The 27,279-nt window shown below is 39.6% G+C and overlaps 1 protein-coding gene across 2 annotated transcripts in view; it reads left to right on the top strand.

The window, feature by feature from the left end:
• PPP4R3A (protein phosphatase 4 regulatory subunit 3A) overlaps window positions 1-27,279 on the top strand; it is a 50,949-nt gene that overhangs the window by 6,419 nt on the left and 17,251 nt on the right. The window contains exons 2-7 of one of the 2 annotated variants that reach the window (XM_007987603.3): window positions 11,716-11,771; window positions 16,759-16,857; window positions 20,348-20,965; window positions 25,577-25,654; window positions 26,042-26,158; window positions 26,607-26,723. In XM_007987603.3, the coding sequence (XP_007985794.1) occupies window positions 11,716-11,771; window positions 16,759-16,857; window positions 20,348-20,965; window positions 25,577-25,654; window positions 26,042-26,158; window positions 26,607-26,723 (1,085 nt within the window). Of the gene's footprint in view, window positions 1-11,715; window positions 11,772-16,758; window positions 16,858-20,347; window positions 20,966-25,576; window positions 25,655-26,041; window positions 26,159-26,606; window positions 26,763-27,279 lie in introns of both variants that reach the window. The other variant, XM_007987604.3, reaches the window with a different exon arrangement.

Genomic DNA, 27,279 nt, shown 5'->3' with positions numbered 1-27,279 from the left:
TCCATTTCAGATAATTTTGTTTTTATTTTAATTATTTCAGTGTGTGCTGTGTCTGTTGACTTGAAGTAAGGATAATAATTTCATACCTTATTTGTCCTCTCCCTTTGTGGTCAAATCATTATACTGCTTTTCTCTCTTCAACTTTTATTTTAAATTCCGGGGTACATGTGCAGGTTCGTTACATAGGTAAATGTGCGCCATGGTGGTTTGCTGCACAGGTCAACCCATCACCTAGGTATTAAGCCCAGCATCCATTAGCTGTTCTTTCCGATACCCTCTCTGCCTCTGCCCCACTGTACTACTTTTCACCATTATGATTTTTACCACATCCACCTGCCAGTTTTGCAATTGATAAATGTAAGACTGGGGAACAAAGTGAGACCCCCATCTCTACAAAATAAACATTTTAAAATTAGCCAAGTGTGGTGGTAAACACCTGTAGTTCTGGCTGCTTGGGGTTGAGGCAAGAGGACTGCTTGAGCCCAGAGATCGAGGCTACAGTGAGCTGTGACTGAGCTACTGTACTCCAGCCTGACTGATGAAGAAAGACCCTATATCAGGAAAAATATATATATATGTATTTGTGTGTGTGTATGTGTGTGTATATATTTATATAAATATATATAGAGAGAGAGAGCCTGGGCACAGTGGCCCACACCTGTAATCCCAGCACTTTGGGAAGCCAAGCTGGGGGCGGATTGCTCAAGGCCAGAAGTTAAGAGACCAGCCTGGGCAACATAGCAAGACCCTATCTCCACAAAAAGTTGGAAAATTAGCCGGTCACATGGCACTTTCTTGTAGTCTCAGCTACTCAGGAGGCTGAAGCCAGAGAATTGCTTGAGCCCAGGAGTTTGAGGCTGCCATGAACTATGGTCGTGCTACTGCACTCCAGCTTGGGTGACAGACCCTATTTCTAAAAACAGATTTTTGAAAGAAAGAAATGTAAGGAAGTTGGAATTCCTCCACACATTGAAGAGTGTCTTTGGCCATAAAATATTTGTGCTCTTTATTATGAATTACTTGCCAAGGCATGCAGAATAGTGTGCTTACATTGAGTTTTTACCTTGAATTTTATAAAGTATTATTTACATTTCAAAATAGTTTTATCTGTTCTCTGACTCATCTTACAGAGTTAAACAGGTTAAATTCTCACTGATACTTAAGACGTGAAGAAAATGAGACATGGAGAAATGTTTTTGTTCAAGGCAGCACTGCTAGCGAATGGTGAAACTGGGATTCTGTGCTGTTTCTGCCTCTTGATAGAACTCCATGTTCGTTGTAGGTGGGTCTGCCTCTACCCCTACTATAATTAGAAAAGGAGGTCAGAACACATAGGGTGGAAAAGCTTTTGGGGGTGAGGGCTGTGAAAGAAATGAACAGTTAAGTCAGTAGTATAGAATCTTGTATATGCCAAGCATTCTGTATATTTACCAAGAAGAACTCAGTTTCGGTACAAGGGGAAGTATTTAACTTTGAAAAGTGTTTGTTTATTTAGAGACAAGGTCTTGCTCTGTCACTCAGGCTGGAGTGCAGTGCCACGATCATAGCTCACTGCAGCCTCAAACTCTTAGACTCAAGTGATCCTCCTGCCTTAGCCTCCCAAGTAGCTGGGACTATAGGCACATGCCACCATATGCAGTTGATTTATTTTTAAATTTTTTGAGGGGAAGTGGGATCTTACTGTGTTGCCCAGACTAGTCTTGAATTTCTGGTCTCAAGCAATCTTCCTGCCTCGCCCTCCTGAGTAGCCAGGATTATAGCTGTGAGCTACCACACCTGGCCCATTTTAGTTTTTAAATGCCATTGTGTAATGAGGCATTTAAATTTTTTTCCAAAAAAATCAGGAAAAAAGGACTTGGAGCATATGCCTGTTAGAGGTTTAAAGCATACTTTAGTCTCCCACCTACATAAGATTTTGGACCCCACTGACTTTTTGTGAGGTGGGGTCTCTGTTGCCCAGGCTGGAGTGCAGTGATCAGGGCTTACTGCAGTCTTGACCACCAGGCTCCAGTAAGCCTCTCACCTCAGCGTCCCAAGTAGCTGGGACCACAGGTGTACACCACCATGCCTGGCTAATTTTTGCTACTATTTTTGTAGAGACGGGGTCACCTTATGTTGCCCAGGCTGGCATTAACTCATTTTTTATGGTGCTTTCTCTCTACTAATGAGGCATAGTACATAAGTCCCTGCCTTAAGCTTTGAATATTGATAAGGACAGTATACTCTAGAAGCTGATGGGTTGAGCTTCTTAAGAGTGACAAGGGTGTAGCTGTTCATTCTGAAATCCTTCAGTATTTATCCAAATCAGGGCTGTGGCGAAGACCAAAGTTACTTAAACCAAAACACTCCCATGTTACCTTCCTGCTACCTGAGTCTAATTGGTTGATAGTGAAGATAAAACCATAAAAATTACAGGAATTGTCTGTACTACCTCATTTCTTCAGTGACAGGAAGTTAAATCTTCTAAACAAGTGAATTTTCCAGATGAATAAAAACTGTTTACCAGAAGGTGTTTTTGGGTTTTTTTGTTTTTAAATTTTAGAGACAGGGTCTCGGTCTTTCACCCAGGCTGGAGTGCAGTGGCATGATCATAGCTCATTGCAGCATCAATATTCTGGGTTCAAGCAGTCCTCCTGCCTCAGCTTCCCAAGTAGCTGGTACTACAGGCACATACCACCATGCCCGGCTAATTTTTGCATTTTTTGTAGAGACAGGGTTTGCCATGTTGCCCAGGCTGATCTTGAGCTGGTCTCCAATTCTTGGCCTCAAGTGATCCACCCACCTCAGCTTTCCAAAGTGCTGGAATTACAGTAATGAGCCACCGTGCCTGGCCTACCATAAGTTTTAAAAGTCAGTAATTTTTTTATGGAATGTTGACTAAATGTGTACTAGAATGTTTTTCCTAAACAGTAAATGAATATATTGGTTAACCTCTTATTCATAATGTGTTTATGGGTCATTATTAATACTCGTTTTCCTGCTATACAGTAGTACAGTGTTACCAGTGAAGATTGTATGATGGTGCCCTAAAAATACAAGTTTTGAGCCCGGGCGCGGTGGCTCACACCTGTAATCCCAAGCACTTTGGGAGGCCGAGGCAGGCGGATCACGAGGTCAGGAGATCGAGAACATCTTGGCCAATATGGTGAAACCCCGTCTCTACTAAAAATAGAAAAATTAGCCTGGTGTGGTGGTGCGCACCTGTAGTCCCAGCTACTCTGGAGGCTGAGTCAGGAGAATCGCTTGAACCTGTGAGGCGTAGTTAGCAGTGAGCCGAGATCGTGCCACTGCACTCCAGCCTGGGTGACAAGAGTGAAACTCCGTCTCAAAAACAAAAAAATATTGAGTGCTGGTTATGTACTTTATATTGGGACAGGCACTTGAATTAAAAATTTAAGTTAATGCTCGTGGCAGCCCTGTGAGGTAGGTATTTTTTTTTTTTTAACTATAAATCTTGCTGTATTAACTTGCACCCAGCAAGAAATCTATAATTTTTATGCAAAATCTTTCCTTTTAAAAATATTTGCTGAGTTCTCTCTAATGTCGACTTTGTTAGAAGGGTACCTTACTCTGTATTACCAGCCATCGTTCTCTCTAATCCCCAGAGGTGTAGCGTTGTGTTGTGTTTTGGTGGAGGTTGGCAACACCCTACAAGAAAGGCCCTCACATTTCATTTTATAGGAAGAACCAAGACGTGAAGCAGGGAGGGACCTTTGGTTTTTTTTTTTTTGTTTTTGTTTTTTTTTTTTGTGGAGACAGAGTCTCCCTCTGTCACACAGGCTGGAGTGCAGTGGTGCAATCTCGGCTCACTGCAACTTATGCCTCCCGGGTTCAAGCAATTCTCCTGCATCAGCCTCCCAAGTAGCTGGGATTACAGGCACACGCCACCATGCCCAGATAATTTTTGTATTTTTAGTAGAGATGGGGTTTCACCATGTTGACCAGGATGGTCTTTAACTCCTGACCTCGTGATCCTCCTGCCTCGGCCTTCATTATATTTTTTCTTGCTATTGGTCAGTTTCTACCTGCAGTTGTCTTGGTGATGTTCTGAGCGGCATTTCTCCTTTTGACATTGTTTTCCCATTTCCTAATTGGAAACACCTGTTATCAGTATAGTTGGGACATCGTTTAATGTCAGGATACACAGATCTCATTTAAAAGTAGCGTAGTATTCCACTGTACTTATTCACACAGTATCTTCTTGGTGGCACAGTGTAGTGTTCCACGAACTTTTTTTCTCAGGATACCTTTAGACTCTTTGTTTCTTTGTTTTGTTTTCATTTTTATTTTTTATTTTGTTTTTTTCAGACAGAGTCTCGCTCTGTTGCCCAGACTAAAGTGCAGTGGTGTGGTCAGAGCTCACTGCAGCCTCAACCTACTGACCTCATGCAATCCTCCCACGCAACTGGAACTACGGGCCTGCACCACCATGCCTGGCAATTTTTTTTTTTTTTTTTTTTTTTTTTTTTTTTTTGGAGAGATGGGGGTCTCAGCTGGAGGTGGTGGCTCATACGTGTAATCCCAGCACTTTGGGAGGCCAAGGTGGGTGGATGAAGTCAAGAGATCGAGACCATCCTGGCCAACATGATGAAATTCCGTCTCTACTTAAAAAAAAAAAAAAAAATACAAAAATTAGCCAGGCTTAAGTGACCCTCCGTTAGCAGACTCCCAAGTACCTGGGGTCATTGGCCTTTGCCACCACGCCCAGCTAGATCCCTTTATACTGTTAAATTGAGGATTCCCCAAATGTTCATTTGAATTGTGTTTATCAATATTTACCATATTAGAAATTAAAATAGACTTTTGGAAAAAAATCACTTAAAAATAATGTTTAATGTTTAAAATAAAAATAATGTTTAAAAAATAATGTTTTAACATAGCATGTTAACAAAATAACATTAAGGAAAAAATAACTTCTGAAGAGTTTAATGAGAAGAGTATCTTTATTTTTTTTTTTTGAGACAGAGTCTCACTGTGCAGTGGCACAATCTCAGCTCACTGCAAACTCTGCCTCCCAGGTTCAAGCAATTCTCCTGCTTCAGCCTCCCAAGTAGCTGGAATTACAGACATGGGCCACCACACCCGGCTAATTTTTGTATTTTTAGTAGAGATGGGGTTTCACCATCTTGGCCAGGCTTATCTCACATTCCTGACCTCAAGTGATTCGCCCGCCTCAGCCTCCTGAAGTGCTGGGATTACAGGTGTGAGCCACCATGCCTGGCCTATTTTTACGAATTGCAACATCTGGCCTAATTTTTAAAAAACCAGGAAGATTCTCATCTGCTTCTGCATTGAATCTTTGGCAGTATCAGTGTAGACTCTGAGAGAATTAACGGTGGAAAAGGCGTATAACCTTGTATCATTTTGAAAATAATTTTGACTTTGCAGGCCCCATAGCGTCCCCAAATCACATTTTGAGAACGGCTGGTATAGATTGTTTTTAGTGTGTTGCCATTACAGACTCTGCTAATGAAATCTTTATCCATATACCTTGGCACTTATCCGAGGGTGTAGGATAATTTCCTAGAAGAAGAATGGTTGGCCCAAAGAGTAGTATGTGTTTAAAAGTTGGGTAGGTGAAGATGATTCAATTTTCAGTCTTTGTACTGCTAAGTGAGTATTTAGGACCTCTTACGTTTTTGAGAAAGTCCAAGTGCATATATCAATTAGTAGACATGAGAATTTGTTAGGAATGATAGCTTCCACAGTGACAGATTTAATTAGAAGTACTGATGCATTCCGCTTGGCTTGAGCACTCGTGATTTTCATTTTTTTCTGTATTTCCTTTCTCATGGTTCAGATTGGAAGTGGAGAGATCTTTCTCAAGTCTCAGTATTGGAGTTTTCTTGAATTGGAGTGTAGGATTTCCTTTCCTTGGTCTTTGTTACAATGTCTTTCTCAGATGTGTGGGAAAAGGTATCGCGTGTGTGTGTGTGTGTGTGTGTGTGTGTGTGTGTGTGTAAGTAAAAGATTCCTCTTGGGAAATAAGGGAATCTGTTTCATTGGAGAGAGGATAGATGTGTTTCTCAAATGAGTTGGGGTGAATGGGGTCTGTCTTGAGCGTGTGCTTCAGTTACTGAGTTCCACTAGACGTAACTGTTATCAGAAACGTGTTGTTCTTAGTTAGAACCTTCTCTACCTCCCCTTAATGTTGCTGAGATCTTCTGCTAAGGATCATCATTTCTCCCCTGTCATCTCTGCTACCATGTTATTTAATAAATCCCTCTCCTAAGGTTGAACTCTATAACCCATCCATACCCATACATTAGTAGGATAGAATTACTGTGCCTAATACTGTAGCTATAGCAACAAAATACAAACAAACTTGGGGGGAAGGATTGTGTTAATTGATATTAACACTGAACTGGATCTTTTATAGTTGATTGGTGTAGTATATAACTTGGCTCAATAAAACCTATTAGATGATGGAGGGAAACCTAATAGACTAGGAGTAAATATAGTATTGTGTCTTTTATTTATTGTCTTACTGAACCCTCAGTAAGAGTTAAAAGACTGTTTCCCATGTTTTAGCCTCTACAGCCTACTTAAAGTGGGAATATGGTATTGGGAATCAGAGCTGGACTTCCTAGACCAAAACCATGTGATATGATTGAAAAGAGAGTTTCAGGGGATACTTTCCTCTAATATCCTGAATGGTCCAGAAAAACATTTCCCAACTCCAGAAACTTCTAGTGTGTCCTTGTTTTAGCCAGAACTTTGGAAGGGAATACGTCAAACCTTTTTCCCCCCCTTCCTAATTATCCTGATCCTGTAAACACTACTAAGAGAGTTTTGAAGAAAATGTGAAAGAGACTGGTACTTGAGAAATAATTGCTATTAGGTATCAGGTGACTGACAATGTCATACCACTGCACTGCCATGTTTTTTGTTTTAGCGACTGTAAAAGTCAGTGTGTTTCTTGAAAGCACAACTTGAATAACAACCTCAATCCCCTGTGCTATGTGTTTTTGACTTCTTAAACTTAGAAAAATCTTTTGAATTGCAGTATAATACATCAAAAAGGTACACAAATCATAAGTATTCAATTTGATGAATTTTCAAAAAATAACCAGTACACCATTGAAGAAACCACATAACCAGTACTCTAGAAGCCTGCTTCATGTTCCTCCCCGGTCACGATCCTACCCAGAGAAAACTGCTAGCCTAATGATAGGTTAATTTTGCCACATTATTCGTGGTATCCATTGTATGAATATTTATAGTTTGCCTTTTCATGTGTGTTTGTTTTGTTTTGTTTTGTTTTGTTTTTTTGAGACTGGGTCTTGCTCTGTTGCCTAGGCTGGAGTTCAGTGGCATAATCTCAGCTCACTGCAACCTGCATTTCCTAGGTTTAGGCAATCTCCCCACCTCTGCCTCCTGAGCAGCTGGGACTAAAGGCGTGCACTGCCACACTTGGCTAATTTTTAAATTTTTTTGTAGAGACAAGGTCTCACTATATTGCCTAGGCTGCACATTACCTGTTTTTTTGGTTTTTTAAAACAGCATTTGTATACTATATAAATCACCCATTCAAAATGTACAGTTCATTGTTTTTTAATATAATCACAGGTTTGCAACCATCACCACAATCTAATTTTAGAACATTTTGTCTCCTCTGAAAAAAATCGTGTGCCCATTAGCAATCACTACCCACTTTCACTTCCTCCCAGCTCTAAACAACCACTAATCTGTTTTCCATCTCTAAATTTACCTGTCTGGACTGGGAACGGTGGCTCACGCCTGTAATCCCAGCACTTTGGGAGGCCGAGGCAGGCATATCACTTGCGGTCAGCAGTTTGAGACCAGCCTGGCCAACATGGTAAAACCCAATCTCTACTAAAAATAAAAAAATTAGTCGGGCATGGTGGTACATGCCTATAGTCCCAGCTATTCAGGTGGCTGAGGCAGGAGAATTGCTTGAACCCAGGAGACAGAGGCTGCAGTGAGCTGAGATCACACCACTGCACTCCAGCCTGGGCGACAGAGTGAGACTCCGTCTAAAAAAAAAATATATATATATATATATATATATATATATATATATATATGTAACTTTACTTATCTGGACATGTGGTATTTTGTGATGGGCTTCTTTAATTTCATGTGTTTTCAAGGTTTATACGTATTGTAATGAGTTAGGTTTTCATTACTCTGTGTGGCTGAGTATGTGCCACATTGAATTTATCTGTTCATTTTTTGCTGTTGTAAATAACCTTGCTATGAATATAAATGTATATGTTTTTGTCTGGGCATGTGTTCATTTATCTTGGATATATACCAAGGAGGGAAATTGCAAGGTAACTCTGCTTAACTTTTTGAGGAACTGCCAAACTTTTGCAAAATCGATGCCTCATTTTATATTCCCAGAAGCAATGTATGAAGCTTCCCATTTCTCTACAGCCTTGTCACCACTTGTTATTGCCTTGTCTTTGATCATAGATATTCTAGTGGGTACTTAATGGTATCTCATTTGTGGTTTTGGTTTTTGTTTCCATTTGAGACAGAGTCTCTGTTGCCCAGGCTGGAGTGCAGTGGTGTAATCCCAGCTCACTGCAACCTCCGCCTCCAAGGTTAAAGTGATTCTCCTGCCCCAGCCTCCCGAGTAGCTGGGTTTAAATACATGCACAACCATGCCCAGCTAATTTTTTGTGTGTCTTTAGTAGAGACAGGGTTTCACCATGTTGGCCAGGCTGGTCTCAAACTCCTGACCTCAGGTGACCCACCTGCCCGCCAAGGCGGGCAGATCATCTGAGGTCGGGAGTTCAAAACCAGCCTGACCAATATGGAGAAACCCTGTCTCTACTAAAAATACAAAATTAGCTGGGCATGGTGGCACTTGCCTGTAATCCCAGCTACTCAGGAGGCTGAGGCAGGACAATCGCTTGAACCTGGGAGGCAGAAGTTGTGGTGAGCTGGGATCGCACCATTGCACTCCAGCCTGGGCAACAAGAGTGAAACTTCATCTCAAAAAAAAAAAAGTAATATTGATCCATAATGTACTGTATATACTTTATTATTTCCATGGAGAATAATAGAATGCCATTTTTATTCTAGTAATTAAAATAATGAAAGACTACAAAGATAGTTGGAGATGTTTATACTTTTTTTTAAATTTTATATTAAAAATATATAGAATGGAGTCTCACTGTTGAGACCAGGCTAGCCTCAAGCAGTCCTCCCATCTTGGCCTCTCAAAGTGCTGGGATTACAGGCATGAGCCACTGCACCTTGCCTTTGTTTTTTGAGACAGGATCTCTTATCACCCAGTCTAGAGTGTAGTGATAAAGTCATGGCTCACTGTAGTCTTGAGATCCTGGGCTCAGGCAATCCTCCTGTCTGTCTCTTGAGTAGCTAGAACTATAGGCATGCACCACCACCTCATCCAGCTAATTTTTTTTTCATTTTTTTTTTTTTTTGAGGCAGAGTCTCTGTTGACCAGGCTGGATTGCAGTGTTGCAATCTCAGCTCACTGCAACCATGCCTGGCTAATTTTTGTATTTTTAGTACAGATGGGGTTTAACCATGTTGGCCAGGCTGGTCCCAAACTCCTGACCTCAAGTGATCTGCCCAACTCAGCCTTTCAAAATGCTGGGATTACAGGCGTGAGCCACCAAGCCTGGCCTACTTTTTCTTATTTTTATTTTATTTTATTGTTATTTTATTTTTGCAGAGGCAAGGTCCCCCTTTATTGGCTAAATTGTTCTCAAACTCCTGGCCTCAGGCGATCTTCCCACCTTAGCTTCCCAAAGTGCTGGGTTATAGGCATGAGCCACCGTACCTGGCCACCTGCTGCTTTTTCTTGTTATGAATGTATCACTAGCACAGCTCTTAATAACCAAAATACAATCTTGAAAATTGAGCATGAAGAGAATTGAAGGGGCACTGGAAAAAGGGGTTTTGATTAATCTGGCAAAAGTTGGAAAAAGAGGAAGAAGATTAAAACTATTTTCTCTAAAACGTGAGAATGCTTATCTCAGCCTCCTAAGCCAAAACCAGTTTTTGTAAAGAAAGAAAACTCAAAGAAATGGGGTTTGTAGGGAATACAGGTGGAAAAAAATAATATGGAGAATGAGAATAAGAAAGAGATTTTGGATTAATTAGGTCACCTGTCCTAGACATAGTGGGAGGATTGGTGTGAAGTGGCAAACTGTTTATGTGCACAGGACGTACACAAATTGAGTTATCAGAGCTTGGTTAATTTACTATGTTCGGTATTATTTGGTACTGTTCTGAGCACACAGTAGTGAATGGTCAGTAAATCATTAATATTGGACAGTATCGTAAAACAAATGAATTTTGATGAAAAAGCAAACTAAATTTGGAAATGTTAAGAGCACTCTTAGCCATTTAGCCACTATTTGAAATGGGTAAAGCAATTGTTAAGTGTAATACGAGAAGAAATGAAAGCTCCGAATGAGAGACGGTTGCAAAGAAAACTGCTTTTTCTCAAATATTTTTGGGCCAGAGTTTGTCTTCAGGTAGTACTTGCAGGTATAAACTAGAACTGGTTGATAAGAGAAGAGGGGTATGGGAAGTCATACAATATATTGGAGATTTTAACCCAGATCATCTGACTTCACACTGTGCTGTTTAATTACCTTCTGCTGTCCATAAATTGGTAGATTTCTGTTGTTACCCAGTCCTTACTCGTGAGATTAACCAAGCATGGTAGCTGGCCCCTGTAATCCCAGCTACCCAGAAGTTGGAGGTTGCAGTGAGCTGAGATCACACAACTGCAACAGAGCCGAGACCCTGTCTCAGAAAAACATTTCTTTGGTTACAAGTAACTGTAATTAAACTTACATTGTTGTAAAAATAATTTTTCTAGGCCAGGTGCAATGGCTCACGCCTGTAATCCCAGTACTTCGGGAGGCTGAGGTGGGCGGATCACAAGGTCAAGAGATAGAGACCATCCTGGCCAACATGGTGAAACCCCGTCTCTGCTAAAAATACAAAAATTAGCTGGGTGTGGTGGCGCATGCCTGTAGTCCCAGCTTCTCAGGAGGCTGAGGCAGGAGAATCAAACCCAGAAGGTGGAGGTAGCAGTGAGCCGAGATCATGCCACTGCACTCCAGCCAAGGCAACAGAGTGAGACTCTGTCTCAAATAATAATAGTTTTTCTATAACTGAAGTTGAGTGTGCATCAAATGTTCAAAAAAGGAAATATGGCCAGGCACAGTGGCTTGCACCTGCAATACCGGCACTTTGGGAGGAGGGGGCAGCAGGAGGATCACTTGAGCCCAGGAGTTGGAGACCAGCCTGGGCAATGTAGCGAGACTCTATCTCTACAAAAAATGAAAAAAATTTTAAAAATCTTTTTTGAGGCCAAGCGCAGTGGCCCACAGGTGTAATGCCAACATCTTGGGAGGCCAAGGCTGGTGGATCACCTGAGGTCAGGAGTTTGAGACCAGCCTGACTAATATGGTGAAACCCCATCTCTACTAAAAATACAAAACATTAGCCTGGTGTGATGGCACACACCTGTAATCCCAGCTCCTTGGGAGGATGAGGCAGGAGAATCGCTTGAGCATGGGAGGTGGAGGTTGCAGTGAGCTGAGATCGCTCCCCTGCACTCCAGTCTGGGCGACAGAGGGAAGCCCTGTCTCAAAAAAAAAAAAAAAAAAAAAAAAATTTAAGGAAATATATATGTATGTAAGGGAATATAATTTTGCTGTTTTATAGTAACATAATGGAATGTCTTTTTCTATTTCCTAGGTTCTCTACTTTTAGAGTCCAAAATAAATCCTAACACCGCATACCAGAAACAACAGGTACAATTTTGAAGATGTTGTGTTTTATCTTGCATATTTTCCTTTTGAGTAAATGAAAGTTTATAATCTGATTGCTTATAGTGAAAAATTTAGAACAGATTACAACAGTTTGCCAGTGAAATTCTAAAATAGGATTTCTGCCAGTTCCTATAGTGTTTAACACAATAATTTTAAATTTAAAAAGCTTGCCACAAGTTAAAATGGAGTTTGTGTTCCACCTATTATAGCAACTGAGCCCTAAAATTTCCTTGTTTTTACCTTAATAAAAAGGTGACCATTGGTGTGATAAGCTGCTACTAACACAGTTAAACATGAAAATTCCTCCTTTTGCTGTTGTAGATGATAATGCAGAAGGAACATTAGTATCTCCCTCTACAGCAGTACTGTGTAGATAGGACTCTGTCATATGAATCTGATTTCTTTTACAGATTCCTGAATAGAGTCTTATTATGATATTACAGTTTTGAAGATAACTGTACTTAACAGTACAGTGTACTCAAAATACGCTGTTTCTTAAGCTTTTCTAATATGCAATGAAATATCAGAAAGTAAATCTTTCACTTAGTATCAACTAGTGCTGTTATTAAATGGTATTCATTCAGTACACACGCGCCTGTGCTTCATGTCCACCCACACACACACAAGATGAGTGCTCTATAGAGCCATTGAAGTCAAGATCAGTTCCCTCATTGCCCAGAAGATGCAGATACAAAATAGTTAATTTAAAAGAAAGAAGCTTACCAGCTTGTTCATAAAGTGCTTTGCTTCATCATTGATCTTGAAAATACTAGAAAGAAGTTGGTATTGTTTTTATTTTTCCCATTAGGTGATGCGTAAAGGTCGTGACTTGTTTGACGTCACCCAAATAGTGGATAGGAATGCTGGTATCAACTCCTAAATATCTTTAGTTGTGATTTATTTGTCCACCAAACATTCATACAATGTATTTTCTTGATAATTTGATGGTCTGATATAATACTGTGTTGCATTTAGTGTTCTTCAGAAAACTTAAGTTTGATGGAAAAATTGAGAGCCTGGAATCTTTGGCTTTGATCTTCCATACGTAAATACATTAAATTCATATTTTGAAGTTGTATTCAGCTGAAGAGTAAAAGCACATTTTAAGGAAAACGAAAGATTGAAACTTTTGAGAATTAGTGAACAAATTCCTGTGTCTCAGCCTATAGGTTGTTGGGTGATAAGATAATTTGGAGAAAAGTTGCTGTAATATTTGGAATCTTCAAGGAAAACAAGAGCAGTTTCTAAAATTTTATAAACTTGCTAGATTTGTCAAATGGGTAATTAAGAGCGTATGTCTGGCTATACCCTGACTTAAGCATCAGCCTCCAAATGATTCTGAATATACATTACAGCAGAATGTGTTACTTGGCTTTATGCTTATCCTAGTAGTCTTTATTGAGCTGATAATCGTAAGTATTTATCAGAGTTTTAGGAGCCATCTGATTTGGGCAAGTTGTTCCCCGCATTCCCAAGATGATTGTTATTTTCCCCCAACTTTGTTTTCATCACTAAGAAGTAGTACCAGCTGGGCACGGTGGCTCACACCTGTAATCCCATCACTTTGGGAGGCCGAGGTGGACAGGTCACAAGGTCAGGGGATTGAGACCATCCTGGCTAACACAGTGGAACCCCGTCTCTACTAAAAATACAAAAAAATTAGCCGGGCATGGTGGTGGGCACCTGTAGTTCCAGCTACTTAGGAGGCTGAGGCAGGAGAATGGCGGGAACCTGGGAGGCAGAGCTTGCAGTGAGCCTAGATGGTGCCACTGCACTCCTACCTGGGTGACAGAGCAAGACTCTGACTCAAAAAAAAAAAAAGTAGTATCTATATTATGACTAGTTTTCATAGCAGGATGTATTTTTCCCATCCTGATCATGAGGAAACTGAGGCTCAGAAAGGTTACCTAACTTTCTAAGCATCACCTGCTACATAGATGGTGGTATTAGAATTTATACTGTGGCCTCTTTACCTCCTAAATTTCTTAGTATTTTCATTCCATGCTATTTTGAGGGAAAATAATGTAATTTAATTTTGTCTTACATGAAGCCTTATAATAAATGCTCAGTATCTACTGAGCAGATAACCTTGTAAAGTATTTAGGCTGCCAGAATTATAGATTAACTGCAAATTCTTCTACCCGTTGTTCTGTTCTGGTGAATTATAAAGGTAAACTAAAAATGAAACCTTACTAATTTTTGGCATGTTGATCTTAGAATGTTAATAGTTTTGAGCCTGAACTGCTACTCAGTCTGGATCAGATTGCCTGCCTGGGGTCTGTGATAGCTGGAAGGCCTTTAAGATAGTGTAAAAAGGGGAGTTTTTGAGGTATTTTCCAAAATTCTGAATAAAAATTATAGACTTAGTAATACTGCACAACCAAATCAGATTCTCATTTATTTATTTCTGACTGGCAGCACTTTAGTCCAGCGAGACTACTGGTCTCTTGATTGACAGTTGTATAAATGACTGAACAGAGTTAATATGCAGTTTAGCAGATAAATTTTTCATTTTTATTCTTTTAGAGGTGGGGTCTTGATATGTTGCCCAGGCTGGAGTACTGGTTCACAGGTGTGATCTTAGTGCACTGCGGCTTCCAACTCCTGGCCTCAAGCAATCCTCCCTCCTCAGCCTCCTAACTAGCTGGGACTACAGGTATACATCATTGTGCCTCACTTAGACACATTTTTAAACATGGAATCCATTTGTGTTATTTTGAGAAGTGTTCTTGGCTAGAAGTGGTGGCTCACACCTGTAATACTAGCACTTTTAGAGCCCAGGAGTTTGAGACCAGCCTGGGCAGCATGGCATAACTCCGCCTCTACAGAAAATACAAACATTGGACATGGTGGCACATGCCTGTAGTTCCAGCTACTTGGGAGGCTGAGGTGGAAGGACCACTTGAGCCCAGGGAAGTAGGGGCTGCAGTGAGCCATGATGGTGCCACTACACTGCAGCCTGAGTGATGGAGACACCATCTCAAAAGAAAAAAAACAGAAGTCCTTGCTAGTGAGAAAGATTAGAAACTGCTGCAGTAGAATCATAGGTCCTTAAAAGTACCTTAAGCTAGTCCTGTTTCCTCCTCAATACGGGAACCATTGTCATCCCGATGGATGCCCAGTCAGCTTTTGCATGTCTGTTTTTGGTTACTTACTAGTTAGACTGAATTTTTTTTTCTTTATACCATACTCCAATCCATCTAACTTTACTCTTCTAAATTCTGTTTGTACCAGCTGGAAAAAACACCGAGTGGCATAGTCCTTCAGATTTGGAAGTTAGCCATTAAATGTGACTCTCCCTAGAGTACCATTCAATATTTCTTGTATGAGATGATTTATAGATTGCTGTCAATGAGAGGACCCTTTTTTGAAATGGTTTATTGCTATCAAAGAGCATGTATATTTATTTATTGCCAGTAAGATTTGAAAGGATTTTTTTTTTTTTTTTTTTTGAGACAGATTCTCACTCTGTCACCCAGGCTGGAGTGCAGCGGCACAATCTCGGCTCACTGCAACCTCCGCCTCCCAGGTTCAAGTGACTGCCATGTCAGCCTCCCATGTAGCTGGGATTACAGGCATCCGCCATCATGCCCAGCTAAAATTTTTTTGTATTTTTAGTAGAAACGGGGCTTTACCATGTTGGCCAGGCTGGTCTTGAACTCCTGACCTCAGGTGATCCACCTGCCTTGGCCTCCCAAAGTGCTGGGATAGAGGCGTGAGCCACCACACCCTGCCAAAAGGATATATTAGGCCTTAATAAATATTTTGACTCTTTAATTTTTTTTATTTTTTTATTTTTTTTGAGACAGAGTTTTGTTCCTGTTGCCCAGGCTGGATTGCAGTGGCGCAGTCTCAGCTCACTGCAGCCTGTGCCTCCTGGATTCAAGCAATTATCCTGCCTCAGCCTCCCAAGTAGCTGGGATTACAGGCACACGTCACCACGCCTGGCTAATTTTTGTATTTTTAGTAGAGATGAGGTTTCACCGTGTTAGCCAGGCTGGCCTCAAACTCTTGACCTCAGGTGGTCCGCCCACCTCGGCCTCCCAAAATGCTGGGATAACAGGCGTGAGCCACCATGTTCAGCCATATATTTTTATCATACCATGCATATCGTAGAATATATGCTGTTGGTACTATGAGGAATATAAAATGGTCTCAGTATTGTATGTGCAGTGTCTTGCTGAGATTACATCTTAATAAAAACTGTCGAACTATTCATTAAATTTTCATTAAAGTTCTGTCTAGATGGCCAGGCAGTGTGGCTTATGCCTGTAATCCCACTGCTTTGGGAGGCCAAGGCAGGAGGGCCTGAGGCCAGGAGTTCAAGACCAGCCTAGGCAACATGACAAGACCTCCATCAAAAAACTAAGAAGTTCTGAATAGGAATGAAAGTGTGGTAGGTGCTAGGAGTGTGCTGCTGCTTGAACCATAGCACTTCGCTAAGTTTTTTTTTTTTTTTGAACCTATGTACAGGTAAATACTCACATACTACAAATTTAGCCAACAATTTCAAGGGCTTCGTGGATCTCAGAAGCCCCTAGTGAAAAATACCTGCTAACAATAGAGGGAAGAGAGAAAGAGTTGTTTTAACCCTATCGTCCTAACATGCCCTTGGTATTTTATACTTAGATTTCCTCTTTGGACATTTTAATGACAGCATAAAATACAAGTCAGTATGCTTGGATATTGTTAGTGTAATTGGTATAATGTTTTTATCTTTTGCAGTGCATGAAAAGAATATATTCCATATATTGGTTTAAGTTGTCCTTAAGGAAACATTATTTTTGTTTTATAGATTGGGGGAAGTGAAGTGTAAAAAGTCATTGTTTTGAAAAAGAAAGACATTGGTAATTGCCAGTATTAGTGTTGCAAGAAGTAAAAATGAGCACAGTTTTATTTCCTTTTATTTGTTCGTTTTCGTTTGTGATAGTGTATGTTAATCATTCAGACTCCTTTTATGTTTCCAAAGGACACTCTGATTGTGTGGTCTGAAGCAGAAAATTATGACTTGGCCCTTAGCTTTCAAGAAAAAGCTGGATGTGATGAAATTTGGGAGAAAATATGTCAGGTAATTTTTTAAATAAAAAATCAACATGCTTTCTTTAAGTGTTTATTTTTCGCCATGCTTTCAACTAATGCCCAAGAATTTAAATAAATTTCAAATTGATCTTTTAAATTCACTGCTGCTTTGAACTTGATTTAAAGGAAGGTATAATTTATTGACACTAAACTTTCTAGCTCATACCTTTGCTGAACTCCAGTGTTTTATATCCACCTGCCTTTTTGAAACTTTCTCCTTGTGTGTTCACTAGCATCTCAAATTTAGTACTCCAAAACCAAATATAATCTTCCCACATACATCTATCCCATCTTCTTCTAAGTGCCATCCAGTTGCGAAATCAGAAACTTGTGGATCATGTTTATCCTTCGATCATCGCTTTTATCCATTCAGTCCCCCCATTTATTATCTCGATAATAAATCTTGATCCTTCGGTTTTATCTTCATTTTTACTATTGTAATTTTCCAAGCCACCATCATTTCTTGCCTGGTTTATTGGTTTTGTCTTGACTGATCTTCCTAAATCAACATTTTAGCTACAGTGATTAGGTGATCTTTTTAAAAATGCAAGTCTGATCACATCACTCTTTTGTTTATAACTTCTTGTGGCTCTTGAAAGAAAACCCACCCTTGTACTTGTCTGGAGCAGTATGGCTCTTGGCTGACGATTCAGCCTTACTCTGCCTCTAGGCTTGAATGTTCTTAATTTATTCTGGAGTTTCCCTAGTGACATAATCGCAACCTTTTGTGAATTTGCATTTGTATGTGCTCTAGTTGCTGATGCCATTGGCTCTTGTTATACACTCGTTTAGGCCATTTCTTTCCAGAGAAGGTTTCTCCATCTCCATGTTTACTTTATCTGGAGAATAATCTTCACCAGATTCCTTAATTCCTTTGAGTGTGGCCCTCAAACCAGCAGCATAAGCATGACCTGGGAACTGACAGAAATGCAAATTCTGAGACCAGCCCCCCTCCCACCGACCCTAGACCTACTGGATCAAAAACTGCAAGTAGTGTCCAATAATTGTTTTTTAAAATCCTGTCTTAGGAATTCTGTTTTCACAAGGCCTATAGGCCAGACTTTTCTCTTTAAAGGACAAGATGGCAAATATTTAAGGCTTTGCAGGCCATATAGTCTCTGTCACAGCTAGGTCAACTCTGCTATTGTAGTTCGGAAGTAGCCGTAGACGGCACATTAATGAATGGAGGGGCTGTCTTCTAGTAAAACTTCTATTTACAAAAACAGGCGCAGACCAAATTCGGCTGTAGTTTGTCACCCCCTGCTTTTGGTGATTCTGATGTACCCTGAAGTTTGACAGCCATAGCATTCATAGAAGATATAGTGTCCTTAGCACAGTTTTTTCTTAACTTGTGGAATTTATTTCAACTATATATTCTACTTAGCTGTGCTTTTCATAAATTAAGCTGTCTGTTAAGCTGTCCCTTTCCTTCTCTGAAACATGAAAGGACTAACATTTATATCTGAATACCATCCATCTTTTTAGTTTTTCTTTGCTTTCTGTCCAACAATTCTGTTTATAGCACATTTCTCTAGATTTTGTCTTGTAGAGTTCTCCCAAAGAGAGAGAGGTGACATTAATGAGTTCAGGCTATGTTAATAGCATCTGTTATTCAGACAAATGTTGTTCCCCTCTGTTTCATGTTTCTGAATCAAACAGTCCCACTCTGGATGCAGTCTTCCTTTATGCCAATGTGCAACTCAAACCTGAACTCGATCTGTCATTGTCATGCCTGTCTCTCCTTTAATATTGTCTGATCTTTACCTTTGTTCGGTCTTCAATGCCATAAAGTTTTCCGTCATCTAAAGTTGGGGCACAGATAGTAGTACTTGCATGCTTTCTCTATAATAATTTTATCACTAGCTGCGTTATATTCTTTTCTGGTTTTCCCTTTCAACATTTACATAGTTTATATTCAAGGTGTCATTTCTCAGTCACTATGGGTTCTGTCTGAACTTCTCAATCATTTTCTAGATCCAAAAAGTCATTACATTTTGCTCTCTGAGATGTTAAATGTTTTTCTGTTTCTTGAACCATGTTTACCAATTTTTGTCTGAACTCAAAAAGATGGCATTTTTAATATAATAAGGGTACTTCTCTCTTGTCATTCGGTTTGCTAATCAAAATCTAACATTTTTCTGTGGTAAAATCATGGTTTGGATATTAGAAACTTAAAATTATAATGAGAGCTTACATAATTAACAAATTCAGAGCCAATGTGAGACCATGCCAGGTACAAGCCATGAATGTGACTTGTCTTGCCTCCTTTCAGTGCTGCTGTCCACTTGGTTGAGGTCAAGACCATATCACCTTGCAGCACATTTCAAGAAAAGTACTCCAGGTCATCATCTTTTCTAGTGTCTGTCAATGCATCTGTTCATTATGCTAAGCAATTTAAGCTGCTTGGCTTTTTCATACAAGGTCTAATTTTTTTTCATCCCTTTACATTCTGCTTGGCCTTCTACTTGCTTTAGTGGTCACTGTCTCAAATTGTAGTGCCACGATAACAAAATTGGTTTCATTTCAAAGTTTATCCTTGACCTTTTGTTACAAAAACATGCCTTACTTTAAAATGTAGTCAATGTAAGTTACCTTTTTATAATAAGAGCCCCTCCAGTGGCATAAAATTGGGTTTTATGACAGATTTTCGGTCTCCTAGAGGGATCCTGAAGGCTACAGGTTAGGGTGTGTAGAAAGGAAAATATTTTCGTGGTTTGGTTACTTAACCTTCAGCAGACCTTTTTTGGGGATAACTCCTACTACATATAGGTTGTATTTACTTTATACGTGGCTTCATTTTTATGTAGGTACTCTTGTATTCTGCCTAGTGTTTTTTAAATCCTATTTTTGGGCTGTCAGTATTTATAGCAAATCAGTGACTCACTTTGGTCCAAAGCCAGTTTGTTCATGCTCTTTGGCCCTTGGTTTCTACAATCAATTGATGTTAAGTATTTTACTTTTTGCTTATAATGATATATATATTTTCTGTGATCATAACATTATGATATTTGGTGTTTGTTTGGTCTTCACCTCAGAGTTAAATATTGAAGAGCTTGGTGGTGGCAGCTATCCTTTAGCACAGTCCTAGCACTGTTTCTGAGACTTGCCCTGGTCTACTGGAAAAGAGGGCCAGGGATATGAGATGTTAGTGGCTGTTTTAGCATCAGGCTTCTGTTGTGAGTCTGCAGAGGTCTGTTTCATAACAGTCTCACTTAGTTTAGCCTGTCCTAGAAAGTTGTTCTTGCCAGCAGACCTCATGCTTTATAAGGAAGCTCAGTCTGTTTTTGAACTTTGACTAACTTCCTTAAAATTGAAAGTATACGTTATTTGGAGAAATGTAATGTAGAAAAATAGGCAGTTTTGTCTTGAAAATTACCATTATAGGTTTCTTACAGCATCTGTTGTATTCGTCTTAGAATATTTAGGTTTGCTGGTCAGTTGTTATATATTTAGTCAGCAATTAAATTTTTTTTCCATAGGTTCAAGGAAAGGACCCTTCCGTGGACATCACTCAGGACCTTGTGGATGAATCTGAAGAGGAGCGTTTTGATGATATGTCATCGCCAGGCTTAGAATTGCCATCTTGTGAATTAAGTCGCCTTGAAGAAATTGCAGAACTTGTGGCATCATCTTTACCTTCACCTCTTCGTCGTGAAAAACTTGCACTGGCACTAGAAAATGAGGGTTATATTAAAAAGCTCCTGGAGCTTTTTCATGTGTGTGAGGATTTGGAAAATATTGAAGGACTGCACCACTTGTATGAAATTATCAAAGGCATCTTCCTCTTGAATCGAACTGCTCTTTTTGAAGTTATGTTCTCCGAAGAATGTATAATGGACGTCATTGGATGTTTAGAATATGATCCTGCTTTATCACAACCACGAAAACACAGGGAATTTCTAACGAAAACAGCCAAGTTTAAAGAAGTGATTCCCATATCAGATCCTGAGCTGAAACAAAAAATTCATCAGACATACAGAGTTCAGTATATACAAGATATGGTTCTACCAACTCCTTCAGTCTTTGAAGAAAACATGTTATCAACACTTCACTCTTTTATCTTTTTCAATAAGGTAGAGATTGTTGGCATGTTGCAGGTGAGTTAGATCATTCCTTTTTTCATACTTCAAGAGATGCAGCAAAAACAATTTGCTCCTTTTAAATACATATATTAAGTTTTAATTTTGTTAATGTATAAAGTTAAGTATTTGTGAGATATTTTAAGAGATTATAATATATAATAATACTGTGAGACCAGAAGGTTACTGTATCTGGGGTAGGGGAGGTAAGTGTGATAAATGTAGTTTGAAGAAATGGTGCAAGGGGATGATTTTTTAGATACTGGGTCTTGCTCTGTTGCCCAGGCTATAGGGCAGTAATGCAGTCTCAGCACACTGCGACCTCCACCTCCGCTTCCCTGGCTGAAACAATCCTCCCACCTCAGCCTCCTGAGTAGCTGAGACCACAGGTGTGCACCACCACCCCCAGCCAATTTTTGTATTTTTTGTAGAGATGGAGTTTGTCATACTGCCCAGGATGGCCCCAAACTTCTGAGTTCAAGCAGTCTGCCTGACGCGGCCTCCCAAAGTGCTGGGATTACAGATGTGAGCCACTGGACCCAGCCTGACTTTTTTCTTTTTTTAAAAAAAATAAAGTTGGGGTCTTGCTCTGTTGCCCAGGCTGGAGTGCAATGGCACAGCCATAGCTCATTGCAACCTTGAACTCCTGGGCTTGAGCCATCTTCCCACCTCAGCCTTCCAATTAGCTAAGACTACAGATGCATGCCACCATACCCACCTTTTAACAATTTTTTTTTTTTTTTTTTTTTTTTTTGTAAAGAATGGATCTCACTTTGTTGCCCAGGCTGGTCTCAAACTCCTGGCTTCAAGCAATTCTCCCACCTTAGCCTCCCAAAGTTTTGGGATTACAGGTGTGAGCCACCATACTCAACTACAGGAGGATAACATTAATGAAATGGTTGAATGCTGAACTTTGGGGTTATTACTCTATGAATTATGCATAGAACAGATTGGAAGAGGAAAGAGTGAAGCACAAAGCCAAGAGAAATGTCACTAAATACAGAATATAAATTCTAATGAGAATTGTGGGCCAGGCGCTGTGGCCTGTCTCTACCAAATAAAATAAAATTTAAGGCGAATTTGTAAAAGTCCCAGAAAATGATACAGTAAAGGTCCAGTTTCAGGGTCTAGGGAATGTAGCAGAGGAGGCAGATTATAACTGCATGTATCCCTACCAAAAGCCACGTTTTGCTAAGGAGTGTGCCTGTGGGTGAGTTAAACCCATGTGAATTTGAGTTTCAGCTCTGTCTGTCACTTAAAAACTCTCAGTAGCTATATGAGTTGGGCAGCCTTAACTTCTTAAAGCTTCAGTTTCCCCATCTGAAGGATGGTGACATTAATGCCTACCCTGTAAAGTTGTCTGAAAATTAACTGAGGTCAGGCATGTAAAGAAAGTGTTTAATATGATGTAAGATTCATGGGAATTTTTTAAAGTATCTGTTGATAATTGCTTATTAAAATGTAGATTTTTTTCTTATAGCCCAGTGTCTCTGATCTGGTGTTTTAGGGTGTTTGCATCACAATCCCCTAGGGTGCAGTATGGTGAATTCCGCACAAAACAGAGTGGAAGTCTCTGAGAGCTAGACAATAATTTGTGTTTGTAACACCCTCAAAGTTAGAAAACCTCTTACTGTGTCATCCCAGTGTGTGAATCGGTCTATTCTAACTGAAATAGAAGTTTACATAGGCTGGGCCTAGTGGCTCACACCTGTAATCCCACCACTTTGGGAAGCCAAGGCAGGAGGATGGATTGAACCCGGAAGTTAAAGACTAGCCTGGAGCTGGGTGTGGTGGCTCATGCCTATAATCCCAGCACTTTGGGAGGCCAAGGTGGGTGGGTCACCTGAGGTCAAGAGTTCAAGACCAGCCTGGCCAACATGGCGAAAACCCATCTCTACTAATAGTAAAGTACAACAGTTAGCTAGACATGATGGTGGGCGCCTGTAATCCCAGCTACTCAGGAGGCTAAGGCAGGAGAATCATTTGAATTTGGGAGGCGGAGGTTGCAGTGAGCTGAGATCATGCCATTGCACTCTAGCCTGGGCAACAGGAGTGAAATTCTGTCTCAAAAAAAAAAGGTGATTGTTTTTTTTGAATTAGCCAGGTATGGTGGTGCATGCCTATAATCCCAGCCACTTGGGGAGCTGAGTTGGGAGAATCGCTTGAGCCCAGGAGTTCGAGTCTGCAGTGAGCAATGATCATGCCACCGCACTCAAGCCTGGGCAACAGAGTGAGACCCTATCTCAACAAAGCAATAAGTTTATGTAGTACAAAGAAAGAATTGTTATTTGCACCCGTACACACACACACACACACCCCCCCATGTTGTTTTTTATTCTTTGATGCCTGTGATATTGTAAGAATAACACATCTTTGGGAGGCTGAGGTGAGCAGATCACTTGAGGTCGGGAGTTCGAGACCAGCCTGACCAATATGGTGAAATCTCGTCTCTACTAAACAAAAATTAGCCAGGCGTGGTGGTGGACACCTGTAATCCCAGCTGCTTAGGGGAATGAGGCAGGAGAATTGCTTGAATCCGGGATGCGGAGGCACATGCCTATAATCCCAGTTACTCCAGAGGCTAAGACAGGAGAATCACTTGCACCTGGGAGACAGAGGTTGCATTGAGCCAAGGTCGCACTGCTGCAGATAAGTGTAATATGACTTGGAAGATCTTTTAAGACTTTACCTCAGGTGTATAAGTAAAATAATTATTTGAAACCTGCATTTGTTAAGTATAGAAAGGAAGACATTAAATGTAGTAAGAGCTGCTTGATAGCACACATTACATATAAAGCAGTATGTTAATCATATGTCTGTTCCTGTTTAGAAAATTTTGTATTTCTAAAGTATTAGCCAGTGATAGCCAAAAAAAGGAAAAGTATGAATTAAAATACTGAGTTCTCCTGATCCTTTTCTTCAGCTCCATATGGTTCTGTTTTTGTTATGTGGGGATTTGTCACTTCTGTGTTTTCTTGGTCTTCGTACATGTAAAATGCCAGTTTTATTCATTAAGTATGAATAATTTCAAGTTGTTAAATCTTTGCTTCCCTGCAATATGCTGTGTAAAATATTGGCTGCCAATACGTCTGTTTCTCTTGATGCTGGACATTTCTATCCAAAGTGCTGCTGTGAAGGCTGTAGCATTTTACAAATGTTTTGGCAAGAAGTGATTGAGGTATAGTTTAATGCAGGTTCCTGCCCACTTTGTGTAGCCCCATGCACACATAATATCACGCCCTCTTAACATTGACTGCTTCCTTGTAGTACCATAAACATTCTTATTTTCTCTACTTCTGTACCCCCAACTGCAGCAGTTCAGAGAATATCTTTTTTAACCATTTGATATCCATTTGGTAGAATATACTATATTGGGGAGTGTCTTGAAATTGGATACCATTTGCCATCTGGGTAACAAACATGGTCAAGATCATATTAGTGAGGTATGACCTGTTTCGACATTTTAGAAAAAGTAAAGGTGGGAATAACCAAACTAACTTAGTGCCACAGAAGATTTTTCTGGAGCACTCACAACAGTGAATGTGGAGCTAGTAATCTAGTGGGCGCTTGTATACACATCCATGTGTATGTTTATTTAGAGTGAGGCATGTCTAGGGCTGGAGTGGTATTGAATCTACTTCCACTAGCTGAGGTAGTATGTAATTTAAATAAAATCTTTGTCGAGCATGGTGGTTCATGTCTGTAATCCCAGCACTTCAGGAGGCCCAGGCCAGTGGATTGTTTGAGGCCAGGAGTTCAAGACCAGACTGGCCAACATGACAGAACCCCGCCTCTGCTACAAATACAAAAATTAGCTGGGCGTAGTGGTGTGTGCCTGTAGTCCCAGCTACTAAGGAGTCTGAGACAGGAGAATTGCTTAAACCTGGGAGGCGGAGGTTGCAGTGAGCCGAGATGGCACCACTGTGCTCTACCTGGGTGACAGAGCAAGACTTTATCTCAAAAAGCAAAACAAAACAAAAGCCAGGATCTCGATGAAAAAATAGAGATGAGAAGCGTTGACCGGGCAGTCGTGAAGGCTCTACCACCTTAATTGGGCTTGGGTGAATTTTAAAATCCAAGTCTCAATTTTAAAATGAAGTAAAACAAAAAGTTCTAAATTTTGCTTTTTAAATAATTGTGTCATTCTCTGTATCTTTAAAACACTAAAGTAGCTTTGTCTTCATTTTCATTCTCATTTGAGAGGTTGTAGAACCTACCCTTTAAAGGTTAAAGTTATAAAGCCTGTGAAAGTGAGGAGTCAGCAAGTGTTGGTCCTGCTATTTTTGTAAATAATATTTTATTGAAATGCAGCCATATCCATTCATTTACAGTTGTCTGTGACTACTTTCATACCACTGGACCAGGGTTTAAGTACTCGTAGTAGAGATCACATGGGCCACAAAGCTCAAAATATTTACTACCTGGCCTTTAAATAGGCTTAGAAAATAGAACCTTGACAGAATTTTATACTTTAATAGTGTGGTTTTTCTTTCTTTTAAGAAAATAAAAAGACAGCATTGTCAATACCTTCCTTTTTTCAGTTATTGCCATTTATATTAAAGCATCCTGAAATTATATTTTAGTACAATCTTAGCATTAACATAATTGCATTTGTCCTTTGTTTCACAGGAAGATGAAAAATTTCTGACAGATTTGTTTGCACAACTAACAGATGAAGCAACAGATGAGGAAAAAAGACAGGAATTGGTAAGAAATTAGATACTATGAAAGGCATAAAAATAAAACCACTGGCCAGGCTTGATGGCTCACGCCTGTGATCCCAGCACTTTGGGAGGCCAAGGTGGGTGGATCACGAGGTCAGGAGTTCGAGACCAGCCTGGCAAACATGGCAAAACCCCATCTCTACTAAAAAGTACAAAAATTAGCCAAGCATGGTGGCAGGCGCCTGTAGTCCTAGCTACTCAGAAGGCTGAGGCAGGAGAATCACTTGAACCCGGGAGGCAGAAGCTGCAGTGAGCAAAGGTCGTGCCATTGTACTCCAGTGTGGGCGACAAGAGCAAGACTCCGTTTAAATAAATAAATAAATAAATAAATAAAACTTTTTGTATCACTTATCCTGTTTTCTAATTTCAGGTTAACTTTTTAAAAGAATTTTGTGCGTTTTCCCAAACGCTACAGCCTCAAAACAGAGATGCTTTTTTCAAGACTTTGTCAAACATGGGCATATTACCAGCTTTAGAAGTCATCCTTGTAAGTTTTGTGTCTCCTCATTTTTAATTACCATTTTTTAATCCCAAAATTAATATTTTTAATGTAACATGCAAATATTCTATTATAGCCAATATTTAATCTTAGCTGGGTAGTTCATTAAGTTAAAGAAGCTATAAAATTGCAATGTTAGACAGTTTTCACACAGTATTGAAAGAATGCAGTTAAAGGAATTTTCCATAATTTAATGATAATTTGTCGGCTTTGCAGCTTATTAGCTGAAATGTTAAAATAGAAAGGCAAACAAAAATACATGATTTAGAAAATACAGTTTTATCCATACAATAAGAGTTTTATATGCAGAAGAATTTCTTTGACCTTTCTTTTACATTACAGTTTTTTCATATGTTTTGTTAGGTTTGGATATTTACATAGCTATAGGTTCCATATTTTTATAATTATAGGAGAAATAAACGCTTTTTGTCTGCAGGGCATGGATGATACACAGGTGCGAAGTGCTGCTACTGATATATTCTCATACTTGGTTGAATATAATCCATCCATGGTACGAGAGTTTGTCATGCAGGAGGCACAACAGAATGATGATGTAAGTAAGAAGTTAACAGAGCAAAAAATAACCAGCAAGGTAAATATTATTTGTACTAATAGTAAGTATTTATACATAGGAAGCTATAACTTTTTATTATTCACTTTTAAGATTTAAATTGTTGCTGTTTGGGAAAAGTGTAGCCATAATATCAGATGAGTTATTGTTCCCCTAAATTGGTTCCTGTCTCAGTTTATCAATTTGTCCTACAGAAATTATTTATGTTCGTTTAAATTGCCTTTTAAAATGTTAATGTCACTTTTTTTTCTTTTTTTAATTCTGAAGTCAACTTGCTATGTTACTTAAATCATTTAGTCAATCAGTTCTTGTATCTGGGGAATTATGAATAAGTTACCTAGGGAAACATTGACTTTAGGGTAGGTTCTCAAAATCATCAAGAATGAAGAAATGTAGCATAGTCTCTTAAAATATGTAGGATGCTGTTTCTTTACTGCCTTGCCATAGAGAACAAGCTGTTAGTTGTTCACAAACACTCACATGTTAGCATCTGAGATATACCATATTTTAAAGTGATAGAGAATATATCCTGGTAATG

Source organism: Chlorocebus sabaeus, chromosome 24 (genome assembly GCF_047675955.1).
Source record: "Chlorocebus sabaeus isolate Y175 chromosome 24, mChlSab1.0.hap1, whole genome shotgun sequence".
In the NCBI taxonomy this organism is placed as follows: domain Eukaryota; kingdom Metazoa; phylum Chordata; class Mammalia; order Primates; family Cercopithecidae; genus Chlorocebus; species Chlorocebus sabaeus.
The sequence above is the reverse complement of the archived record's forward strand: the minus strand, read 5'-3'. Positions and strand labels throughout refer to the sequence as shown.